Raw genomic sequence first — 23114 nt, forward strand, 5'->3', positions numbered from 1 at the left:
CAGCCTGTTGATTTTTGGCGAATGAGCAATTTTATACTAATATATAACCCTGAACTTTGCCTGCATTCTGTAAGTTAGTGCATTTTAATTCTATTTAGCCAAAAAAAGTGCAGCTGTAATGCACCGTTTGTGCTAATTTGAGGTCGCAAACAGACAGACAGAGCATGAGAGTTTTACTAGTATATAGATAAATAAGTGAGCAAGCAATAAATATTGAGAACATGAAATGAAGAGTCCTTGAAAGTGAGTCCATAGGATGTGGGAATACTTCAGTGATGGGGTGAGTGAAGTTACCTCCTCTGGTTCAAGGGTATGATGGTTGAGGGGTAATAACTGTTGTTTCTGCTCTCCCTTTCGTAGATAAAGTTGTATTTGTAGGGTCTGACCTCTGGAAGCCCTTTGACTCATGTCACTTTATGAATGGGATTTATTTGGCTTGTTCCAGGTCTCGGATCTGAATGAGAAGCTAACTCAGCACGACATGGCATCTAAAACCAAACTACAGAAACTTGTGGTAAGCCTCTTGTGCACAGGATCCAGCCTCACCACTGCTCCCCCTATAAAACCTAAATCCAGCAGAGATCAGCAGTAAGATTAGTTTTATTTGTCACATGTACGTCAAAACTTACACTGAAATAACGTGGTTTGCATCGAATCAGCGAGGACTGTCCCGGGATGGGGGAAGTACCACAAATGTCACCATGCTTCGGGGGCCAAGATGTCATTTGTTGATACAGGCAGATGTGGAGACCAAGTCATTGGGTATGTTTAAAGCTGAGGTCAATAGATTCTTGATTAGTAAGGGTGTCAGAGATTACGGGGAGAAAGCAAGAGAATAGGGTTGAGAGGAATAAATCGGTACTCTCTCTATTTTGTTGACATCTTTCCTATAATTCGGTGACCAAAACTGTACACAAAATTTGGAGTATTGTGTACAGTTTTGGTCACTGAATTATAGGAAAGATGTCAACAAAATAGAGTGAGTACAGAGAATATTTACTAGAATGTTACCTGGGTTTCATCTCCTAAGTTACAGAGAAAGGTTGAACAAGTTGGGTCTTTATTCTTTGGAACGTAGAAGGTTGAAAGGGGACTTGATAGAGGTGTTTAAGATTATGAGAGGGATTGATAGAGTTGACGTGGATAGGCTTTTTCCATTGAGAGTGGGGGAGATTCAGACAAGAGGACATGAGAGTTAAAGGGCAAAAGTTTAGGGGTAACATGAGGGGAACTTCTTTACTCAGAGAGTGGTAGCTGTGTGGGACGAGCTTCCAGCAGAAGTGGTTGAGGCAGGTTTGATGTTGTTGTTTAAAGTTAAATTGGACAGCTATATGGACAGGAAAGGAATGGAGGGTTATGGGCTGAGTGCAGGTTGGTGGGACTAGGTGAGAGTAGGAGTTCGGCACAGACTAGAGGGGCTGAGATGGCCGGTTTCCGTGCTGTAATTGTTATATGGTGATATGATACAATGGCAGAGCTACTCAATGGGCCAAATGGCCTAGTTCTGCTCCCATGCCTTATGAGTTACTGTATGTATCCCAGCTGCTGACCGATTCTCCGCCTTAACGTGAACGTTCTGTCCGAGCGTGACGTTTGTTGTACCATTGCAGGCTCGGGATAACGAGACGCAGGAGAAGTTGGAGCAGCAGGTGATGGAGCTGAAAACCCAGCTGAAGGAGAAGGAGGAGATAGTGCAGCACGTCAAGGCCCAGGTCTGTAACCTCACTGGAACCAGGAGTCAAGAGTGTGTGCTCTAACAAGAGGTTGGACAGGCTTGGGTTCGTCCCTCTGGATTGGCAGGGGCTGAGGGGAGATCTGATAGAGGTTTATAGGATTATGAGAGACATAGATAGAGTAGGCAGACAATATGTCAATATCTTTCTCCCAGGGTTGAAATGTCTAATACCAGAGTTCATGCAGTTATGGCGAGAAGGGGTAAAAGTTAAAAGGAGTTTTGAGGGGCAAATTTTTTTACGCAGACAGTGGTGGTAGAGGCAGACACGTTAGGGACTTTTAAGAGACGTTTAGATAGGCACATGAATGTGAGGAAAATGGAGGGATATGGACACTGTGTAGTCAGAGGAGATTCATTTAATTGGTCATTTGATTACTAATTTAATTGGTTCCACATCACAAGATCATGGGACACTCACTGAGATTGCTGGATGCTAGACAGCCCAAGGCATGGCCAAATACAAAATACTGGAGGAACTCAGCAGGTCAGGTAGCATCTGTGGAAATTAATAAACAGTCGACGTTGCAGTCCAAGATCCTTCATCTGAACTGGGAAGGAAGAAGCCTTCAAACTTGTTGGGAGAGACAAGGGTACACTTGGTACATGGTTAGGAGGGTTTAAACCATCAGAAGTAGGAGCATAATTGGACTATTTGGCCCACGGCTAACGAAATTCCCCCTGATCTCTTTTCTAAATAGACATCCCTCCATTCTGAGGTTGTGTCCTCTTGTCTTAGAATCCCCCGTAATAGGAAACATCCACGCTGTCTAGGCCAGTATTCTGTATACTCGACAGGTTTCAATGAGATTCCCTCCTAAACTCCAGCCAGTACAGTCCCAGAGCCATCAAATGCTTCTCGTATGTTAACCCTTACATTCTTGGATTATTCACACGAACCTCTTCTGAGCCTTCTCTCCAATGATTGTGTATCCTTTATTAGATAATGGGCCTGAAGCTTTTCAGGCCAAGACCCTCCAGGACTGGAAAGGAAGAGGGTGAAACCATGGCTGGCATTGGTGAAAGGGGGAATGCCTTGTTGGGACATAGCAAGGGTACAGTTGGGTACATGGATAAGAAGGTTTAGACCATTAGACTACAAGATGGAGGAGCAGAATTAGACCGTTGTGTCTGCTGTATCATTTCATCATGGCTGACTTACAGTGTCTTGTAAAAGTGTTCGGCTCCCAACCCTTTGTTCACATAAATGAATATTGCAACCATGGACTTTGAATAATTTAACTGAGAATTTTTATTTGTGAATCACATGCTCCATTTTTCACAGTAAACACAAAAAAAAGGGAAAATGTTAAAGCTTGAAACACTAAAAATGCAAAAACTGAAAGGTCAGCAGTTCAAAACTATTCACCCCACCCCTTTGCTTAGACTTAGTTGAGCCACCTCTCGCAGCTCAGTCTTTCTGGATAAGTCTCTGTTAGCTTTGCACAACTTGATAGAGCAAGATTTGCCCATTCTTCCTTGCAAAATTGTTCAAGCTGTGTCAGGTTAGTTGGAGAGTGGCAGTGAACAGCAATCTTGAGGTCTTTCGAGAGGTGCTGAGGTCAGGACTCTGACTGGGCCACTCAAGGACATCAGTTTTCTTCATCTGAAGTCACTCTGACAGTGTGCTTTGGGTCATCCTTCCTCCCCAGTTTAACATTTCTGTTAGGGACTAGCAGGTTTTTATCCAGGATCTCTCTGTATTTAGCAGCATTCATCTTCCCACCAATCCTGACCAGGTTTCTAGTCCCTGCTGCTGAGAAGCATTCCCACAGCATGGTGCTACCTCCACTATACTTCACAGAAGGGATGGTGTTACCGGCCTGAAGCTCAGTATTAGATTTATACCACATGTACCGCTTAGTGTTGAGACCAAAAGTTCCACTTTAATCTCATCCAACACAAGACCACCTTCCACATCTTTACAGTGGCTTCTAAGTGATGCTTGGTAAAGTCTTTACTGTCAAGGATATGCTTTTTTTAAGCCAGGGCTTCTTCCTTGTCACTATTCCATAAGTGTCCTTTTTGAGCAAGGCCTTAGAGATTGTGGAGCCATGAACTTAATCTCCAGTTACAGCCACTGACTTCTGCAGCTGACTCACAGTGACTGTTTGCATCACAGTAACCTCTCTTACCACCGCCATTCTTCTCTGACCATTAAATTTAGGGAAGTGGCCTGACCTTGGCAGTGTGGCTGTCATTTCATATTTTTTTTCCACTTTTTCATATTCAGTGCCTTTAAGATGGTTTTGTACCCTTCCCCAGATTTGTGCTTATCTATTGTCATTTCCCTGACTTATTTTGTATGCTCTTTTGTCTTTATTTCGGTTTGACCTGTTGTAAATCTACCATACTGTTGGACCATACATAGTGAGGGAGTGTTTATTCTTATGAATTCACTGTAAACTTCAACATAACATCCCATCTCCCATACTCAATACTTTGATTTACAGTATGAAGGCCAATGTCTCAAAAGCTTTATTTACAACCCTATCTATCTATGATGCCACTTTCAACAGATTATGGACTTGTATTCATAGGTCCCTTTGTTCTACCACACTCTTCAGTGCCCTACCATTCACGGTGTAAGACATACCCTGGTTGGTCCGACCAAAGTGCAAAACTCACACTTGTATGCATTAAATTCCATCTGCTATTTTTCAGCCCATTTTTCCAGTTGATGCAGATTCCCTTGCAAGCCATGTTAACCTTCCTCACTGTCCACTACACCCCCAGTCTTGATGTCATCCACAAATTTGTTGATCCAGTTAACCACATTATCAGTCGACGTTTCAGGCTGGGACCTTTGATCAGGACTGGAGAAGACAGATGAAGTGTCAGGTTAAGAAGGGGGTAGGGAAAGGCAGAAAGAAGTACAAGGTGGTAGTGATAAGTGAAACTGGGAGAGGGGAATGAGTCAAGTAAAGAGCTGGGAAGTGGATAGGTAAAAGAGATAAATGGCTGGAGAAGGGAGAATCTGATAGGCTGTGGAAGAAAGGGAAGGCGGAGGAGCACCAGAAGGAGGTGATGGGCAGGTAAGGAGATAGGTGAGAGGGGGAAATGGGGAATGGTGAAGTGAGGGGGGTGGGGGGGAGGTTGGCAATTACTGGAAATTTGAGAAATCGATGTTCATGCCATTGGGTTGGAGGCTACCCAGATGGAACATACGGTGTTGCGCCTCCCACCTGAGTGTGGCCTCATTGTGGCATTAGAGGAGGCTATGGACTGACATGTTGGAATGGGAAGTAGAATTGAAATGGGCGGCCACCGGGAGATCCCGCTTTTTCTGGCAGACAGAAGGTGCTCGGTGAAAGGTCTCACCGATGTACAGGAAGCCATACCAGGAGCACCAGATACAGTGGGTGACCCCGAAAGTCTCACGGGTACAGAGGAGATATCAGGGGTAAGTTTTTTACCTAGAGTGTGGTGAGTGCGTGGAATGGCCTCCGGCAGCAGTGGTGAAGGCGGAAACGATAGGGTCTTTTAAAAGACTCCTGGATAGGTACATGGAGCTTAGGAAAATACAGGGCTATGGGTAACCCTAGGTCATTTCTAAAGAAAGTACATGTATGGCACAGCATTGTGGGCCGAAGGGCCTGTATTGTACTGCAGGTTTTCTATGTCTCTAGGTTGAAGTGTTGGCTCACCTGGAAGTAATGTCAGACTCACCAGCCTATTTATGTAAGCTGTCTTATATGTATTTATATTTATTGCATGTTTTTATTAGAGTTCTTCATCTTTGTGCACTCTTTTTTTGCTGCCTGGGATCCGGAGTAACAATTATTTTGCTCTGCTTTACACTTGGCGTACTGGAAATGGCATTAAACCATCTAGAATCAGACCTTTTTCTCTGACAAGTATGTTTTCTGTTTGCTCCCCTTCTCTACCTTCCATAAATACCCACGCTATTGTAGCTGGAGAAGGCAAAGACTCACTACGACAGTAAGAAGATGCTGAGCCTTGAGCTGGCCGAGAAGCTGGAGGCCCGAGAGAAGAGCATCTCCTCCCTGGAGCAGCAGCTGACTGTGGCGAAGGAGGAGGGCGCTGAGCTGCGGGCCGAGTCGGAGAGGCTGCGCCACGAGGCACAGCAGGCAGTGAGAGAAGCAAAGGAGGCCAACCTAAAGAACAAGACTCTCTCTGCACAGGTTGGCAGTAGGTGACGCAGTAGCGTAGCAGTTAGCCAGACCACATTTTATGAGTAATTAATGCAGAAAATTGCAAAGGTTTCACAAACCTTTTTATGCAACTGCATATGTGCCTACAGTACTGTACCCTAACCTCTATCCTCAACTCCACCAATTTTCATGTTTGCAAACCACATTTTCATTTGTATACATTACAACCAGCCTTGCAGAGCAGCTCTGGCCAGGAAAACACGCTTCCAGCATGGCCCTCTGTTGTCTGTAACAACACCAGGTTGATACCCCTGTGGATTAAATGGTGATAAAGGTATGGAATTCTTCCAGAAAAAGCAGCAGTTGCCAGCTCAATTGTTCATTTTAAATCTGCATATTGAATTTCTCTGACCCAGGAAGGTGTGAAGCAAAGGCAAAAGGATGTGTGTTAATTAACATAGAACACAATACAGTGCAGCACAGAACAGACCTTTGGCCCCATGAGTGTTGTGCCGACCTTTTAACCTACTCCAAGATCAATCTAACCCTTCCCTCCCACATAATCCTCCATTTTTCTATCATCTGCCTATCTAAGAGTCTCTTCAAAGTCCTCTACCACCACTACTGGCAGAGCAGTTCACACACCTACCACTCTCTGTGCAAAGAACTTACCTCCGACATCCCTTCAAGTTCAAGTTCCTGAGCCTGGTGGTATGTGATTTCAGGCTTTTGTGTCTTCTACCCCATGGGAAAGTGGGGAAGAGAGAATGTCTGGGGTGGGTAGGGTTTTTGATTATGCTGGCTGCTTTACTGAGACAGGGAGAAGTGTAGACAGAGTCCGTGGAGGAGAGTTTGGTTTCTGTGATGTGCTGAGCTGTGTCCACAACTCTGCAGCTCCTTGCAGTCTTGTGCAGAGTGATTGTCTTACCGAGCTGTTATCACTTGATGAAGGGTCTCGGGCCCAGACGTCAACTGCTTATTCATTTTTATAGCCTGCTCTGTTAAGTTCCTCCAGTATTCTGTGTGTATTGCTCAATATTTCCAATATCTGCAGAATCTCTTGGGTCTATGCAATCTGACCGGATGCTCTCTGATACATCGTTTTCAATCAATCAACAGGGGCTTCCCTATTTTCTATAGCCTCCTGAGAAATCAGAGGTGTTGGTGAGCTTTCTTGGTCATGACGTCGACGTGGCTGGACCCAGGACAGGCATCTGGTGATGTCCACTCCTTGGAATCTGTAGCTCTCAATCTCAACACCATTGGTAACAGGAGCATGTGCACTGTCCCTCTTTCTGAGGTCAATGACCAACTCTTTTGTTGACATTGAGGGAAAGGTTGTTGTCATGACATGTTTGCAGCAGCAGTATAGTGCAAAGACACAAAATCACAATAGATTACGAAATCAATAAATAGTGTGAAGAAAAAGGAATAAAAAGATGATATTTCATGGGCTGTGGAGGGGAAACCTGATGGTGGAAGGGAGAAAACTATTTTTGTATCAGGGAATATGGATCTTCGGGTTCCTGTGCCACTCCCCTGATGGTAGCAATGAGAAGAGGGCTGATCCTAGGTGGTGAAGGTTCTTCATAATGGATGCTGCCTTCTTGAGGCATTGCTATTGAAGATGTCTTCCGTGGTGGGGAGAGGCTAGTGCCCTTGATGGAGCTGGCTGAGATTACAACCCTCTGCAATTTGTTTTGATCCTGTGCATTGGTAGCTCCATACCAGACAGTGATACAAACCAGTTAGAATGTCCACCACAGTACATCTGTAGAAATTTGCTAGAGTTTTTGGTGACATACCAAATCTCCTCAAAGTCCTCATGAAATATAGCTGCTGTCGTGCCTTCTTTGTAATTGCTTCAAGATGCTGAATCCAGGATAGATCTTCAGGGATGTTGGCACCCAGGAACTTGAAGATGCTCAAGTTTTTCACTGCTGATTCATTGATGAGGACTGGTGTGTGTTCCCTCACCTTACCCTTCCTGAAATCCACAATCAGTTCCTTGGTTTTACTGACATTGAGTGCAAGGTTGCGACACCACTCAACCAGCCAATCTGTCTCACTCCTTATTGTTAGCTGAGATTCTACCAACAACAGTGGTGTTGTCGGTAAATTTACCAGTGGCGTTTGAGCTCTGCCTAACCACACAATCATGACTGTAAAGCATTGGGCTAAGCACACATGATCGAGGTGTGTCTGTGTTGACTGTCAGTGAGGAGGAGATGTTTTCACCAATTTGTACTGACTGATCTCCCGATGAAGAGGTCAACAATGCAGTTGCAGAGGGCCGCATTTTGGAGCTTTTGTGTTGAATGTGGAGCTGTAACCAATGAACACAGCCTGATGTAAGTGTTTCTGTTGTTTGAGTAGAGAACCAGTGAGATTGTGTCTGCTGTAGACCTGTTGTGGAGGTAGGCAAAATGGACCCAGGTCCATGATTCAGCAGGAGTTAACCAACCTGCAAAGCATTTAATCAGAGTAGATATAAGTATACCTGGACCATAGTTACTGAGGCAGCTCACCCTTTTCTCCTTGGGCACTGGTATGATTGTCACCCTGTTGAAGCAGGTGGGTACCTCCGACTACAGCAATGAAAGGTTGAAGACTCCCACCAGTTGGTTGGCATTACCAGTAGATACAGAGTATTGCATTAGTGTAACTTCCTGGCTAATTACGTAGAACAACAGCAATACATTTGCCATTTTGTCAGTGATAGTAAGTTGGATTTTAACATCGAAATATTGCACAAGAATAGTGATTGTACTGACTGTGATGACACAGGTTCTCAGAATTACAGTGATCAAGTTCAGTTTATTGTCATTCAGACGTACACATGCGTTAGAGATTTTGGTGGCATTAGAAGTGAACTTTCAAAAATTATTGGACTCTGGCATGGTGCCAGAGGACTGGAAAATTGCAATTGTCACTCCAGTCTAAGAAAGAATGAAGGCAACAGAAAGGAAGTTGTAGACCAGTTAGCCTGACCTCAGTGGTTGGAGTCAGTTGCTAAGGATGAGGGTGATGGAGTACTTGGTGACACAGGACAAGATAGTACAAAGTCAGCATTGTTTCCTTCAGGGAAAATCCTGCCTGACGAACCTGTTGGAATTTTTTGAGGGTGCTGCTTTCTTGGGTGTTCCGTGTAAATGTGCTCAATGGTGGGGGGGGGGCTTTTCCTGTGATGGAGTGGGCTCTATCCACCACCTTCCATTCCTGAGCAGTAGGTTTTTAATGATGGGTGCTGCTTTCTCGTGCAGCATCCATGTGTTTGTTGTTAATGAGGAATTTGCACTGAGGCTGATAGGAAGGCTCTACAAAGGGTAGTCAGACTGCCCAGTGCATCACTGGCACCAGCCTACCCGCTATCAAGGTCACATATACAGAAAAGTGCTGGTAAAGGACTAGTAACGTCACAAAGGATCCCACACACCCTGCTCATGGACTGTTTGTCCCATTCCTATCAGGGAGGAGGCTACGTAGCATCCACGCCAGAAATACCAGACTTTAAAACAGTAACTGTCCCCAGGCAGTAAGGTTGATCAACGCCTCCACTCACTAACCCACCCCTCCATATCCCCAATCATCACCTCTTTATCATTTCCTGTCAGTCACCTTATGTAGAGACACTTTTCTGTCTAGTGTCACTCTATGGACAGACAATCAATCTGTAAGATATCTTATGTATTTATATTGTGTTTTTTGTGCTGCATGCAATCCGGAATAACAATTATTTCATTCTCCTTTGCACTTGTGTACTGGAAGTGATGCAGAACAATCTTGAATGTTATTTGTCCTGATGTTTGGTCAGGTGGAGTTTGCTGACCGACAGCTGAGGGAGCTCAACAAGTCACACTTACCTGTTGGCACAAGAAGATCCCGTAGCAACGTGGGCAGAGCCGCCACACAGCCCGGAGACAGCGAAGCAGACTTCAGCCAAGACAGCATCGAGCTGAGTGACCTGGAGGAGCCGGCAGCAGCGTGGAACAATACAGGAGCCAGGTAAAGGAAACACTTCAACGTGCAAAGGGCATGTATGTCACCATTTACAACCCTCCGATCCCTTTTCTTCCGGGCATTCACAGTAAATGCAAGAAACATGGTAGAATCAATGAAAGACCGCAAACAACAAGATGGACAAATAACCAATGACAACGAACTGTACGAATACAAATTAAATGAACAATGGTATTCATTAACTAACAAAGAAGCAAACAAGCAGGCAAGCAATAAATAAATACTGAGAACAGATATGAAGAGCTCTTGAAAGTGGCTCCATGGATTGTGGGAATGATTCAGTATTGGAGTGAGTGAAGTTACCCCTCTGGTTCAAAAGCCTGATGGCCGTGGGGCAATAAGTGTTCCTGAACCTGATGGTTTGGGTCCTGAGGCCCCTGTACCTCTTTCCTGATGGCAGCAGCAAGAAGAGAACATGGTCTGGATAGTGGGGGCCCCCGATGATAGGTGCTGCTTTCCTGCGACAGCACTCCATGCATGTGTGCTCAGTAATACCTGCCTCAACCTCATCTGGCAGATCGCTGCATAGACTCGCCACCCGCTGCCCCTCAGCTCCCTTTTAAATCTTTCCCTTCTCACCTTGAAACTCTTGGCCCTAGTTTTAGACTCCCACTGAAATGTGGTTTGAAGTGTTTGCGGTGCAGTACATTGCTGAGAGGACCACCGGGTCTCCCTGCACCCTCTTTGTGACATTTACCGAGAGAGCTGCAGACAAAGGGCCCAAAGCATTGTTGAGGATCCCTGCCACCCAACCCACAACCTCTTTAACCCATTTTAGAGGGAATGTTGTTGGTTGTCAAAAGCTTATTGATCTTGGGACAGCAGAGATAAATCTTCTGTTCTGCAAAGAAGTTATTGTGTGTGAACTCAGGAAATTGGGACTAGCTGGGTGGGCACTGTGGTCAGCATGGGCTGGATGGGCTGAAGGGTCTGCTTGCTGCATTGCTCGCTAATGCTTTATAAGAGAGTATAAATCATGCACAAATTATACAAGATGGTGAAGGAAAACACAACATCAGTGTAAAATTAATCAAGTGGTAGTCTGTAATATTCCGGTGCAAAGGTAGGATTAGGTTTGTCCAGGTGGGTTCAAGAACTGAAAGGTTGAAGGGAAGTAGCTGCTCCTAAACCTGGTCGTGTGGGGCTTAGGCTTCCGTACCATTTGACATGTGAACAGAACTGGGCCAGTCAACCCATTAAGTTTGCCCTTGCCATTCTATCATGGCATATTTGTTATCCCTCTCAGTCCTATTCTCCTCTTTCCCCCCATAACCTTTGACACCCTTGCTAATCAAGAACCTATCAACCTCTACTTTAAACATACCCAAGGAATTGGCCTCCTCAGCCGTCTGTGTTAATAAATTCCACAGATTCACCACCCTCTGGCTTAAGAAATTCCTTCTCATCTCTGTTCTAAAGGGGCATTCTTGTATTCTGAGGCTGTGCCCTCTGGTCCTAGACTTCCCCCTCTATAGAATGTAGAGCAGTACAGCGCAGGAACAGGCCCTTCGGCCCACAATGTTGTGCTGACCCAAATTAGTAATCAAATGGCCAACTCAACTAATCTCTTCTGCCTACACAATGTCCATATCCTTACATTTTCCTCTCATTCATGCATCTTATCTAAATGTCCCTTAAAAGTCTCTAATGTATCTGCCTCTACCACTACCCCAGGCAGCACAATCCAGGCACCCACTGTTCTTTGTGTAAAAAAAAATCTTACCCCTCACATCTCCTTTGAAATTACCCCCTTCATCTAATACTTTGGTATTAGACATTTCAATCCTGGAAAAAAGGTATCTGTCTACTCTATTTATGCCTCTCATATTCTTAAAGATCTCTATCAGATCTCTCCAAAGCCTTGACATCCATCCTATACTGGGGCGTTCAGAACTGTATGCAATACTACGGATGTGACCTAACTGGAGTTTTATAGAACTGCAACATAACTTCCTGACTTTTGAACTCATTGCCTCAACTAATAAAGGCAAGCATGCCATGTACCTTTTTGACCGCCCTGTCAACTTGTACAGCCACTTTCAGGGAGCTGTGAACTTGGAACCCAAGATCCCTCTGTTCATCAACACTGTTAACTATCTTCTCCTTAACAGGGTCCTTTCTCTTCACATTTGACCTACCAAGGTGCAACACGTCATGTATGGTCGGATTAAAAACTCTGTCTGCCATTTCTCTGCCCATATCTGCCACTGATCTACGTCCTGTTGTATTCTCCGCCAGTCTTCTATGTTATCTACAACACCACCAATCTTCATACTGTCTGCAAGCTTATTAACCCACTCATCTACATTTTCATTCATGGTTTTTATATACATCACAAAGAGCAGAGGTCCCAGTACAGATTCCTGCTGAATGCTACTAATGACAGACTTCCAGCTCTTCGACCACTACCCTCTGTCTTCTGTGGACAAGCCAGTTCACCGTGGATCCCATGCACCTTAATCTTCTGGATGAGGGACCTTGTCAAATGCTTCCTTGGTACATACTGATGTAATGTACTCACTAAGGACCTCACCCACATCCTCCACATCCAAGCAAATGTTCTTCTCCCCCGGCCCCCCTATCCTTGAGTGGTCCCACCCTCTCCTAGATATCCTCTTGCTCTTGATATATGTATGGAATGCCTTCGGATTCTCTTTAATCCTACTTGCCAAGGACTTTTCATGGCCACTCCTATCTTCCCTAATTCTCTTGAAGTTCTTTTCTAGCTTCTTTACAATCCTCTGGGCTCTGTTTGATTCTAGCTTTACCTACTTTATCTTTATTTTCCTTGACAAAATTCTCGATGTCCAAGGTTCTCTTCCCTTGCCATCCTTGTCCTTCCCTGTGACTGGAATGTGCCTGTCCTGTACTCTGTCCAGTTGGTCTTTAAAGACCCTCTGCAAGTCAGATGTGGACTTGCCCAAAAACAGCTGCTGCTAATTATCTCTCCTTAGTTCCTGCCTCATGCTCTCGTAATTTGCCCAGCTCCAATTTAATGCTGTCCCGCAAGGTCCATACTTGCCCTTTTCTATAGTCACTGTTCCCTAACTGCTCACCCCTGAAAACTCAGTCACCTGGTCAGGCTCATTAGCCAACACCAGGTCCAGTACAGCCCCTCTTCTCGTTGGACTATCTACATACTGATTTGAGAAACCCTCCTGGATGCACTTAACAAATTCAGAGATTTTCAGCCGCTCTGAGACATCATGGTCCTTAGCACCTGCGAGACCACACACCATCCTGACATCTCTTTCGAGACCACAGAGCCACCTGTTCATCCCCCTATCACTACTGCTCTTCCTGACTTTCCCCTTCCTTGCTGAGCCTCAGAGACAACCAAGATGCCACTGGCCTAGCGGCTGCTGCTGTATCAAGGTGGATCATTCCACTCCATCCCAGAAGTATACTTGTTGCTATAGGATATGTCCTCTCCACATCCACTCTATCTCAGCCTTTCAATATTCAGTAGGCTTCCCTTTCTTAAGAGGGTGCACTCTAGGCTCCACCATCACAGTGGGTTTGCTTCCTATTGATATTTCAGTCTGGAGGCGTCGGGGAGATGGTCTCAGGCTTTTAATGGTATCTTTGAGTCATTGGTAAGGAAGGCAAATGCAATGTTAGCATTCATTTTGAGAAGATTAAAATATAAAAGCAAAGATGTAATGTTGATGCTTTATAAGACATTGGTCAAACCACGCTGGGAGTATTGTGAGCAATTTTGAGCCCCTTATCTAGGAAAGAATGTGGTGGCGTTGCAGAGGGTTCAGAAGAGTTCACGAAAATGATCCTGGGAATTACAGGGTTAACATATGAGGAGCGTTGAATGGCTCTTTGCCTGTACTCACTAGAGTTTAGAGGAACGAAGAATGGGGAGAGGGGGCTCAGTGAAAAACCTAGACAGAGTAGATGTGGAGAGAATGTTTCCTGTAGTGGGGGAGCCTAAGGCCAGAAGACACAGCCTCAGAACGAAAGGACATCCATTTAGAACAGAGATGCATCGAATTTATTTAGCCATAGGATGGTGAACCAGTGGAATACATTGCCATAGGTGGCTGTGGAGGCCCAGTCATTGGGTGTATTTAAAGGAGAGGTTTCTTGATTGTTTCTTGATTCGTAAGGGTGTCAGAGGTTACGGAGAGAAGGCAGGAGAATGGAGTTGAGAGGGAAAATAAATCAGCCATGATTTAATGTCAGAGCAGACTTGGTGGGCCTAATTCTGCTCCTGTAGTCTTTGATGTCTAAATTGGTGGTTGGGCCTGTTGATAATCCTTGTACTCCGCTGGTCTGCTCATTTCCAAAACTTCGGGGTCCCAGAGTGCTACTGCATAGATACAGGCCCTTCAGCCCATCTAGTCTGAGTGGAACTCCAAATTTCCCCTTTCTGCATGCAGGCTGACCCTGCTGACGTTATTCTTCTGCTCCGCAGGAGGGGCCGGACAGGTTTCAAGACCCCTGATGCCGCTCCTGAAGGAAATCAATCACTTGCGACACAGAAACTGCGTGGGAAGCTGGACTCACTGGAGTCGCTGTATTTCACTCCGCTGCCAGACCGTGGCCAGTCCAAGATGGACACCAGCCTCAGCTCACTGGGGGACCTCAGCCTGGACTCGGCCAAGAAAACCCGATCCGGCCGGAGACGCACCACACAGGTCATCAACATCCTCATGACAAAGGTAAGAGACAGGATTTATCAGTACAGGGGCTCAGGTTAACTGGGACACGTTGGGACCAGTATATTTTGGCCCGATTAAGCAGCTGCCCCAGTTGGAAATAGTTAAAAATAGTTTTAAAAAAGACAAGCTACCATGTAACTGAGTAACAAATTATGTATTTAAATGAAATACAGAACAAATTAGTACACTACCAATACTACTACAGTACTATAAAACTGTATTAGTTCCTAATAACTTTTGACAGAAGAATTCGTCCAGTGTACACTGCCGTATTCTTTTGATTGACTGCCTAATAAAAAAATCAGCGCACACTTCGTGCAGATAATAGAATGCCTTTAACAATTATGTTTTCCAGATCTTCATTTTCGTTGTAACATTCAAGATACTTTCAAGTTCTTTGTAGTTCCTAACTTACTGAAGTATTGAAATCATTACATTTTCACTCCCGATCGTTCTGGCATCTCCAAGCTTGAATGCTTGCAATCATAGTGAGCAAAGCAGTTCTGAATTGTCTTACTCCTTGTTTCTCGCCAACTATCAGTGACAAAAATCTCTGCTTTTTGAACATAAACATATGCGACTGACACTATTTAAAAACTATTCAGATTAGGCATGGTACAATATGTAACAATCATGCAAGTGCACATGACTGAGACTAGTTAGAAACTATTCTCCAGCCCCAATAAGCAGCATAGTGTTCCAAATAAACGAACGAGATCCCAGCTGTTTTCTCGATTAGTTTTTGTTCTTTAAGAATTGTCCCAAATAGCGGCTGCCCTGATGTCCCTATTAATGGAATCCACTGTATTTGGAGAAGCATAGTCTGATTCGAGATTGTCAGCATGGCTTTGTGAGGGCAGGTCACGCCAGATAAGCATGATTAAACTCTTGAAGAAAGTGACAAATCAAATTGTTAAAAGTAGAGCAGTCAAAGGTACAATTTAATGTCAGAGAAATGTATACAATATACATTCTGAAATGCTTTTCTTCACAACCATCCACGAAAAGAGGAGTGCCCCAAGAATGAATGACAATTAAATGTTAGAACCCCAAAGTTCCCCCCTCCAGTTCCCCTCCCTCCCACACGTAAGCATAAGCGAGCAACAATCCCTCCCCCCCCCACCGGCAAAGATAAAGCACACCGCTACCAGGACTCAGGCGTGAGCAGAGCAACAGCAAAGACACAGCCTTGCGGTGGAGGCCAGGTGCATTGGTATATTTAAAGTTGAAGTTGATCGGTCAGGGCATCAAAGGATATGGTGAGAAGTCATTTGTATGGGGTTGAATGGGATCCAGGATCGGCCATGACGAACTAGTGGAGCAGACTCGATGGGCTGATCGGCCTAATTCTGCTCTTGTGCCTTATGTTCTTGTGGACCTGACAGACATTGTTCCAGATGATACGAGGAATAGATGAGTCGACCACCAGAGACTTCTTCCCCAGAGTGGGATTCCCTAATATGAGGGGGGCATAGTTTTACAGTGCCCGCGACCCAGGTTCAATTACTGCCACTGTTTATATGTTCTCCCCATGACCATGGGGGTTTCCTCTGAATGCTCCTGTATCCTCCCGTAGTCTAAAGGGTTGGGGAGCAAGTCAAATGATTCTGCAGATGCTGGAAATCTAGAGCAACACACACAAGATCCTAGAGGAACTCAGCAGGTCAGGCCACATCAATGGAGAGGAATAAACAGTCAACGTTTTGGGCTGAAATCCTTCATCAGGACTAGTGGGCATACCACGTTGGCACTGGAAGCATGGCAACTCTTGCCGGCTACCCCCGGCACAACGTCGGACTGTGTTCGTCATTTACTTAAGTGACACATTTCACTGTATGTTTTGATGTACATGTGATAAATAAAACATTTTTTTTCTCCAAATGGACTCGCTTGGACGGGCATTTTGGTTTGTGTAAATGAGATGGGGCAAGGAGCCTGTTTCCATGTGCTGTCACTGTACTAACCGAAGCTCTCTGGCCTTCTTTGCAGAAGCAGGCAGTAGAGTACGAGGAACCCAGCACGAGTGCTTCAACCCTCAGCATCCAGCCCTCTGCCTCCCAGACTGATGTCTCGGGGCAGCTTCCCTGCAGCCGCTGGAGGAACCGGGCCTCTTCCATCACCTCGCTAGCAACTGTCGACCGCTCCGCGTCCCAAGACGCGCTGGACGCAAGCAGCAGTTCAGAGGACGTGGGTACTGCTGCTTTGAAGAACCTCCCGGGATTCCGGCCCACTACCCGAAGGTCCTCCAGGCTGTCCATGTTTGGCACTGCTGCGTCAAGTACGTTGACGGGAAGCAGAAATGGGGTAGTCTTCGTTGCTTCAGGGGTGGTGGGCTTTGCAGGCTGAGCTAGCAGTTCATTGTCACTGAGAAGGTGGCAAAGAGCTACTTTGTGAAACCACAATAGCGCTTGGGGTGTGGGTGCACACTAGGTGACGATGGGGAAGGTGCTCCAGGATAAGATTCCATGGTATTCTGGGCCCTTTATCTAACAAGGATGTGCTGGCATTGGAGAGGGTCCACAGGAAGCTCACAAGAATGAATCCAGGTATGAAAAGGTTAATATGTGAGAAGTGTGTGATGACTCTGGGCCTGTACACCCTGGGGTTCAGAAGAATGAAAGGGGATCTCATTGAAACCTATCAAACATTGAAAGGCCTAGATAGAGTGGATGTGGAGAGGTTGTTTCCTGTAGTGAGAGAGCCTAGGACCAGAGGGCACAGCTCAGAATAGAGAGATGTCCATTTAGAACAGAGATGAGGAATTTCTTTAGCCAGAGGGTGGTGAATCTGTGGAATTCTTTGCCACAGGTGGCTGTGTAGGCCAAGTCATTGGGTGTAGTTAAAGTAGAGATTGATAGGTTCTTGATTAATCAGGATATCAAAGGTTACTGGGAGAAGGCAGGAAAATTGAGAAGGATAATGAATCAGCCATTATGGAATGGCGGAGCAGAATTGATGGGCTGAGTGACCTAATTCTGCTCCTACGTCTTATGGTCTTATTAAACACTCCTCATGCGTTAACCCTTTCATTCCCAAATTCCCAGCACACCTTGTCTTAAGTAAGAACTTCTGCTCTAAATCATTTTTGCCTTCATGAACAGTGCTCTTACCAAGTAAGTTGCAGTACAGTGCAAAATAAAATGATAAAAGAATGGAGATAAAGTGTTCGAGTGTAAGAGCAGGCAGACAATTAGATGCAGTGTCATATCAAGGTAGATTGTGAGATCAAGAGTCCCTCTTGTATCATATGTGGAACCATTCAATAGTCTGAGAACAGTGGAGCAGAAGCTGTCCTCAAGCCTGGTGATAATGTTATTTCAGGCTTTTGTGTCGTCTGTCTGATGGGAGGGGAGAGAAGAGAGAATGTCTGGGGTGGTTGCGGTGTATGATTACGTTGGCTGCTTTACTGAGACAGTGAGAAGTGTAGACAGGGTCCATGGAGGGGAGGCGGATTTCTACGATGTGCTGAGCTGTCCACATCTCTGCAGTTTCTTGCATTCAGAGAAGAGCAGATGATGTCAAGACGTGGTGCATCCTAGTAGGATGCTTTCTCTGGGGAATTGATGTGTAACCTGTCCAGAGTGTCTGTCTACCTAAATGTAACCGTGTATCTCAAAAGCTCCCTGACGGGTTCATCGGCCTTCTTCCCAACCACCCTCCTGTTCTCTCGTCAGGTTCGAATGCATTGTACCCGGGAAGCTGCCAGGATGAGCCCGACCAGATGGATGACTGGAATCGGATTGCTGAGCTGCAACGTCGGAATGGAGTCTGTCCTCCGCACTTGAAGACCTCCTATCCTGTGGAGTCCCGTGTAAGTAGCTGTATCACTTTGTGGCCCTCTCCATGGTCTCAGTTTTGTTTAAGCGTTCTGTCACAGAACAGTTCCTTCAGGTTGTCATAGCCAGTGGGGAGGTGGGGGGTGTAGTTGGAATAAGCTCCCATTACCTATTAAATGTTCACGAGGACATGTGTCTCATAGCCCCTGACAACTAAGTCCAGCTCCTGGCTTTCATGTGTGCCTTAGCTACTTCGTCCGGCCGAACCACTTCTACTGACAGAAGGTTACTGGCGCCTTAAAACCAGTTGCTTCGGGCAGATGGGGCTCGTCAGCTGTGGTTGGCAGTTCAGCTAAGAGAAGGAAAACTCTGATCTCAAATCTTCACTGCCATGTGTATGGGGAAGGCTTCAGGAGTAAACCACAAGGAAAACTCCGGTGCTGGAGTCCTATGTTGAGTTCAATGCTGTCTGGCAACTCCTGCAAAGTTGCCAGTGCCGAAATGTATTGGTGTCTGCTATTCCTTTGGATCCATCAGCTGCAGAGGCCCTGGCTTGCGTATGACAGCTGGGATGCAGCATCCATGGTCAACCCTGACCAACGGAATGCCTCTGTCGTAAAACATAAAACATTATAGCTCATTTCAGGCCTTTCAGCCCACAATGTTGTGCTGACTGTTTAACCTACCCCAAGATTAATCTAACCCTTCCCTCCTACATCTCTGAGTGTGAGGCCTCTATCAGTCAGAGTCGACCATGGATATTGCATCCTAGCTGTCTAGATACACAAGCCTGAGCAGTACGATATGAAGAGCAAGCTCCCCCTCTCCATACATCTGATGAACCCAAAGGAATGGCAGAGACCGATACAGTTTGGTACCAGCAGTGTCGCAGGAGTCGCCAGTCAGCATTGAACTCAATGTAGGATTGCCTTAGGGACTCCAGCTGTCTGGAATTTTCTCTTAAGAGTTTACTCCCGAAGCTTTCCCCATGAGGGGGTACAGCTGCAAGGCAGTGGAGGTTCCAGTTTTCCTTCTACATGAGCTGCCAACCACGGCTGACAAGCCCCATCTGCCCAAAGCAACTGGTTTTAAGGCACCAGTAACCTGCCTTTGCCCCTTCAATGAATTGTAAACAATGTTCACAGAAGAAAACTATATGTGAGAGCAGTAATGAAGAGATTCATCTTACTGGATGTGAATTTTAACTGAATTATCAATTTGGAATTTCACTTTAAGAATATGAAGTCAGATAAATAAAAATGGGAATCATTAAAGTGACTGAGGATGTGGGATTGTGAGAACTCAACCAATTTAGTTGTGACCTAAAAATACTGATTTTGGTTTAGGCGTACTTCCTACAAACATGTGTTGAGTTCTGAAATACTCTGTGAGGTGGCCAAGGAAGCCAGCCGGTAGAACTAAACTTACTGTGGTAACTATGGAAGATCAATAAATTGGTTCCGTTCACCCAAAGAGTGAGTTGAAGGAGGGGGATTGACAGGAAGCTGCACGTAACCAATCTGTTACAGATGAGTACAAGGCTGGCAGGGAGCATTCATGTAAATGTTAAGATTAATTAAACTGATAACTTGCAGAAACTGGATACAGATGCCCAATGCATACATCAAGTGTGATAAAGATAACCAACAACACATGTGATTCTGTAGACTGCACATACTAATTTTTATTCCTGTTTGTTGTTCTGTTATGCTAGGCTTTCTTGCAAATTTTACCACATGAATAAAGGTACAGGTGGATATAATCAAGTTGAATTGGTGAATATAGTCAAATCCGATCTTACCAGATGCTCTCTGACCAGAGCTTTGTGGGTGATCTCTTGTATGCTCAACTTACTGTGAAAAAGCAGCTGATTAATTTATATCCAAAAAGCAAAAACTGTATTTACTCTAATAATACATAATGTGGTAGAAATTTACTACAGATCAGGCTGCACCTGGTCCCTGACCATCTGTTTTCCCAATCCTCTTTCAAAGAGACACATATGCCCAGTTCCAATCAGCAATAAAGGTTCCACCGAGCTTAGTAACTGAGCCACACGTGAAGGCCAGGAGCTGGACTTGGTTGTCAGAGGCTATTTGAGGCACAAACCATTAGGAGCATTTATTAGGTGGTGGGTGTTGCCCCCATTACCACCCCAGCTATAACAATCTTAAGGCACCTCCTATATAGCTCTCCATTTTTTTATTATCCCTGCGTCAGTTTGAGTCTCTTCAAAGTCCCTAATGTATCTGCCTGTACCACCATGCCGGCAGCATGTTCCAGGCAGCCACCACTCTACAAAAACTTCCCTCTGACATCTCTCCCTATGCTTTCCTCTAAACACCTTAAAATTATGCCCCCTTTCATTAGTCGTTTCCACCTTGGGAAAACGTCTCCAGCTATCCTTTCTATCTTTGCTCCAAAATCATTTTGATGTAGATGCAGGCGATTCTTCTAAACATTTTAAAGTTATGCATCCTTGTATTAGTACATTCCCCTCTGAGAATAAGGCACAGACTGACTTGACTTGACTCTATCATATCACCCTTTCCACCATTGACCTTTCGGTGGGGACTGGTGTGTGTGTGTATGTCTTCTTCACACTTCCCCTTCCTGAAGTCCACAGTGAGTCTCTCCTTCATCTTATACCAATGATTTTGAATGTGTGACCTCCACTTATGAGAAGAAATAGTTCAAACAACCCTTACAAAAGAAAAGATTTTTACCCTGGGAGCCTCTTGTCCTTTCTTTCTTCCAGCTGTCCGTTTAGAAGTGAAGGGGATCGCTTCCTCTCCCTCCTCTGGAGAACAGTTTTGAGTATTTTCTTAATTATTTATTTAGAGGTCACAGCGCAGAACAGGCCTTTCTAGCTCAGTAAGCCACATAACCCACCTATCTGACCCTAGCCTAACCACAGGACGATTTACAATCACCAATTAACCTACTAACTGTGAGAAGAAACCCACGTGCTGACGGGAAGGATGTACAAGCGCCTCACACACAGCACTGGAATTGAATTCCTGAATTCCAGCACCCCGAACTGTAATAAGGTCACACTAACCACTATGCTGCTGTGGTCCGTAATAAATGTACAATTTAATCAGTTGCAGTCATAGAGCACGATAACACAGAAAAAGCCCCTTGGCCCATTTAGTCTGTGCCGAACTGTTATTCTGCCCATTCCTATGAACCTACACCTGGGTCATAGACCTCCATAACCCTCCCATCCACGTACTTATCCAAATTTCTCTTCGTGTTGCAGTCGAACCCACACCTACCACTTGTGCTAGCATCTTGTTCCACACTCTCACCCTTAACCTTTAGTTCTAGTCTCACCTAACCTCAATGGAAAAATCTATACCTCTCATAATTATGTATACCTCTATCATATCACCCTTATCCAGGGAATGAAATCATAACCTATTTAATCTTTCCCCGTAACTCAGGTCCTCAGGTCCCAGCAACATCCTCGTCAATTTTCTCTGCTCTCTTTCAAAGGTAGAGCAGTAGATTTATATACATGGATTTCAGCAAGGCACTTGATAAGGTACCCTATGCAAGGCTTATTGAGAAAGTAAGGAGGCATGGGATCCAAGGGGACATTGCTTTGTCTGGCTTGCCCACAGAAGGCAAAGAGTGGTTGTAGACCGACCATATTCTGCATGGAGGTCAGTGACCAGTGGTGTGCCTCAGGGATCTGTTCTGGGACCCCTACTCTGTGTGATTTTTATAAATGACCTGGATGAGGAAGTGGAGGGATGGGTTAGTAAATTTGCTGATGACACAAAGGTTAGGGGTGTTGTGGAGGGCTGTCAGAGGTTACAGCGGGACATTAGAAACCATAGAAAAACTACAGCACAGAATCAGGCCTTTTGGCCCTTCTTGTCTGTGCTGAACCATTTTCTACCTAGTCCCACTGACCTGCACACGGACCATATCCCTCCATACACCTCTCATCCATGTATCTGTCCAATTTATTCTTAAATGTTAAAAAAGAACCCACATTTACCACCTTGTCTGGCAGCTCATTCCACACTCCCACCACTCTCTGTGTGAAGAAGCCCCCACTAATGTTCCCTTTAAACTTTTCCCCCCTCACCCTTAACCCATGTCCTCTGGTTTTTTCCTCCCCTTGCCTCAGTAGAAAAAGCCTGCTTGCATTCACTCTATCTATACCCATCATAATTTTATATACCTCTATCAAATCTCCCCTCATTCTTCTACGCTCCAGGGAATAAAGTCCTAACCTATTCAACCTTTCTCTGTAACTAAGTTTCTCAAGTCCCGGCGACATCCTTGTAAACCTTCTCTGCACCGTTTCAGTCTTATTTATATCCTTCCTGTAATTTGGTGACCAAAACTGAACACAATACTCCAGATTCGGCCTCACCAATGCCTTATACAACCCATCATAACATTCCATCTCTTATACTCAATACTTTGATTAATAAAGGCCAATGTACCAAAAGCTCTCTTTACGACCCTATCTACCTGTGGCGCCACTTTTAGGGAATTTTGTATCTGTATTCCCAGATCCCTCTGTTCTACTGCTCTCCTCAGTGCCTTACCATTTACCCTGTATGTTCTACCATGGTTTATCCTTCCAAAGTGCAATACCTCACACTTGTCTGTATTAAACTCCATTTGCCATTTTTCGGCCCATTTTTCCAGCTGGTCCAAGTCCCTCTGCAAGCTTTGAAAAACTTCCTCACTGTCCACTACACCTCCAATCTTTGTATCATCAGCAAATTTGCTGATCCAATTTACCACATTATCATCCAGATCATTGATATAGATG

General features: G+C 45.0%; 1 protein-coding gene across 5 annotated transcripts in view; it reads left to right on the forward strand.

Moving 5' to 3' along the window:
- The window catches only part of numa1 (nuclear mitotic apparatus protein 1), a 181695-nt gene that overhangs the window by 137450 nt on the left and 21131 nt on the right, over positions 1-23114 (forward strand). For all 5 annotated transcript variants that reach the window (XM_063054722.1, XM_063054721.1, XM_063054723.1 and 2 more), the window contains 7 exons: positions 446-514; positions 1611-1712; positions 5647-5877; positions 9662-9852; positions 14294-14540; positions 16530-16818; positions 18215-18351. In XM_063054722.1, coding sequence (XP_062910792.1) covers positions 446-514; positions 1611-1712; positions 5647-5877; positions 9662-9852; positions 14294-14540; positions 16530-16818; positions 18215-18351 — 1266 coding nt within the window. The remainder of the gene's footprint in view (positions 1-445; positions 515-1610; positions 1713-5646; positions 5878-9661; positions 9853-14293; positions 14541-16529; positions 16819-18214; positions 18352-23114) is intronic.

The sequence above is a fragment of the Mobula hypostoma genome, chromosome 7 (genome assembly GCF_963921235.1).
Source record: "Mobula hypostoma chromosome 7, sMobHyp1.1, whole genome shotgun sequence".
Lineage (NCBI taxonomy): Eukaryota > Metazoa > Chordata > Chondrichthyes > Myliobatiformes > Myliobatidae > Mobula > Mobula hypostoma.